Source organism: Plasmopara halstedii (assembly GCF_900000015.1).
Source record: "Plasmopara halstedii genome assembly, contig: Scaffold_2339, whole genome shotgun sequence".
NCBI classification, from domain to species: Eukaryota; Oomycota; class Peronosporomycetes; order Peronosporales; family Peronosporaceae; genus Plasmopara; species Plasmopara halstedii.
Window position 1 is genome coordinate 1 of NW_020189246.1, and position 2,570 is coordinate 2,570.

General features: G+C 43.5%; 1 protein-coding gene across 1 annotated transcript; it reads left to right on the forward strand.

Annotated features, from left to right (window-relative positions):
- Positions 1–8: 8 nt before the first annotated feature.
- Positions 9–2,117, forward strand: PHALS_03420 (3-isopropylmalate dehydratase large; the record flags this gene model as incomplete). The annotated part of the gene is made up of 1 exon (XM_024717625.1): positions 9–2,117. One exon carries the CDS (start codon positions 9–11, stop codon positions 2,115–2,117), a length of 2,109 nt encoding a protein of 702 aa, XP_024583105.1.
- Positions 2,118–2,570: the final 453 nt, after the last annotated feature.

A 2,570-nucleotide genomic window follows, 5' to 3' on the forward strand; every position in this document is an offset into this window, starting at 1 on the left:
CTTCCCCAATGAACGTAATCGAAAAGATCCTCTGTCACCACGCTGTCGGTCTCTCCAAGCCTTATGTGTGTGTAGGCGATGTCTTATGTGTTAAAGCAGACTGGACAATTGCTAGTGAACTCACATTTCAAGCCATGGACACGATGCACGCAGCGATCGGCCGTCCACCGCTACATCGTCCGGATCGCTTCTGGTTGGCATTAGATCATACTGTCGATCCACGTGTGAATCACTTACCGAAACAAAAAGCATTGATTGAAATGTCTACTGCATTTGCAAAAACTCATGGACTTACAGACTTTCAACCTGCAAATACGACGATCATGCATACTGAGTTTGCTCGTAAGCGTGCACAACCGGGTCAGATTGTCATTGGTGCAGATAGTCACACGTGTAGTGCTGGTGGAATGGGTGCATTTGCAGCTGGACTTGGAGCAGGAGACGTAGTTATGCCATTGGTTACAGGTCAGACATGGTTTAAAGTCCCTGAAGTTTGTTTTATTGAGTTTGTGGGTGCCCCTGGTTTTGGAATTGGTGGAAAAGATGTGATTCTTTACATTCTTGGCGAATTAAAACGTAATACTGTAGCATTTGAACGTGCTGTTTACTATGGAGGTACAGGACTTCAGTATCTGTCAGATGACGCACGCTTTGCTATAGCCAACATGAGTACGGAATTCGGTGGTATTGCAGGTGTATTTCAAGCGGATGCTATCACCCAGCGAGTTTTAGAGAAAAGAGAGTCACACTATGATGAAGCCTTATTCTTTGAACCTGATGATGGATGCAAGTATGCAGCTCACCATGTGATAAATCTTGCAGATGTCAAACCAATTTTAGCTTTATATCCATCTCCTGACAATTGTGTGAGTGTTGAAGAAAAGCTTGGAATGAAGCTTGATGGATGTTTTATTGGTGCATGTACCACTACACAAGAGGATTTGATCTTAGGTGCTATGGTCTTGCAACAAGCGATGCTAGAAGGTAAACGTCCATCAAAGAATGGCCAACGTCGTGTTACACCTGGAAGTCTCGAGATAATTAATCGACTTAAAGAATTAGGTCTAATTCGTATCTATGAAGAGGCAGGATTTACCGTTGGTGTACCGAGTTGTAGTTTTTGTGTCGGTATTGGTGCCGATGTCGCTGGTGAAGGTGAAGTTTGGCTATCGAGTCAAAATCGCAATTTTCGTAATCGAATGGGTAAAGGATCCATTGGTCATTTGAGTTCTGCTGCTGTCGTTGCATCATCGAGCTTTGACATGGAGGTAGTCGATCCACGTCCATACTTGAACAAGATCAATAAGGACGATTTTAATCGGTATCGCGACTGGGTAGACCCAAATTCAACAACTTTACCGATTCAAACGGTAAAGTCTTACACAGTAACTGACCCAAAACCGGTTCTTGTTTCGGAAGCCGAAGACGAAAGTGTATTTCAGGCGAAAGAACAAGCTGCTGTGGCAGAATTAGAAGCAGGGTTGCCTATAAAATTTAGTGGGAAGGTGCAAAAATTTGGGGACAATATTGACACGGATGCTGTCATTCCGGCCCAATTTATGGGTCTCAATAAATCGTCACCTTTATGGCCTGCGGACTGTGAGACAGAACTTGACGTTCTTGCTGCGAAATCTTTTGCCTATGTACGTCCCGAATTTCCACAAAAAGTTAAAGAAGGCTACAATATTATTGTTGCTGGTTCGGCTTTTGGCAGTGGTTCTTCTCGCGAAGAAGCGGCCATTTGTCTTAAAGCTGTGGGCGTTCAAGCGGTGATTGCCAAGTCTTTTGCGTACATTTACGCTCGCAATCAGCCCAATAATGCATTGCTCGGTATTGTTGTGACGGATGAGAAATTTCACGAATTAGCGGACGAAGGCGAGGAAGTGACGATTGATTTGCGTAATCGAGTGGTGACTGTCAAAGATCATCAAGTGGCTTTCTCACTCACGCAACTGGAAGAAGCATTTCTAAACGGTGGTGGGCTCCAAGCACTCTTCAAACGCTATAAAGCTGATTTGTTCCGTGCAGCTATGCGTGGTAAGACTTCCAATATTGTATCTTCGGATGGTGTAGGTTGTGGAGAAAGTTGTGAAGAATCGGCTACTCCTTCGTGGTAGAAGCAATTATTGCATTGTAGATAAACAATTTTCAATACTTTTGCTTGAAAATGAGCACAATATAAATGGTATTGGTCTCTGTTACAAAAGTACCATTGGCATATCTATGCCACGAAAAGGCGCGTGCAACAGTGTACACTCTGGAATTAAAGGTACTGAGGCAAAATGTTTCAAGATGTGACACTAGGCAGTGCGAGCTTCAAATCGAAACAGACAAAGCAGGACGTGGCTGTTTATTCCCAGACTGATGAAATTGAGACGTTTGAGTGTGAAGTTCAGACTGTGAACGACATTGTCTCGAGTTCCACTCAAACGAGTCAAGCGCAAATGTCTAAAGGCAAAAGCAAAAATGGTACTTCTGACATAATAAATGACCATCAGGGTCATGTGGCACAGTGTATTCAAAGTGTCGGAGAACTCATGTTGCGAGAATTAGGCAAAAATAATGCCACT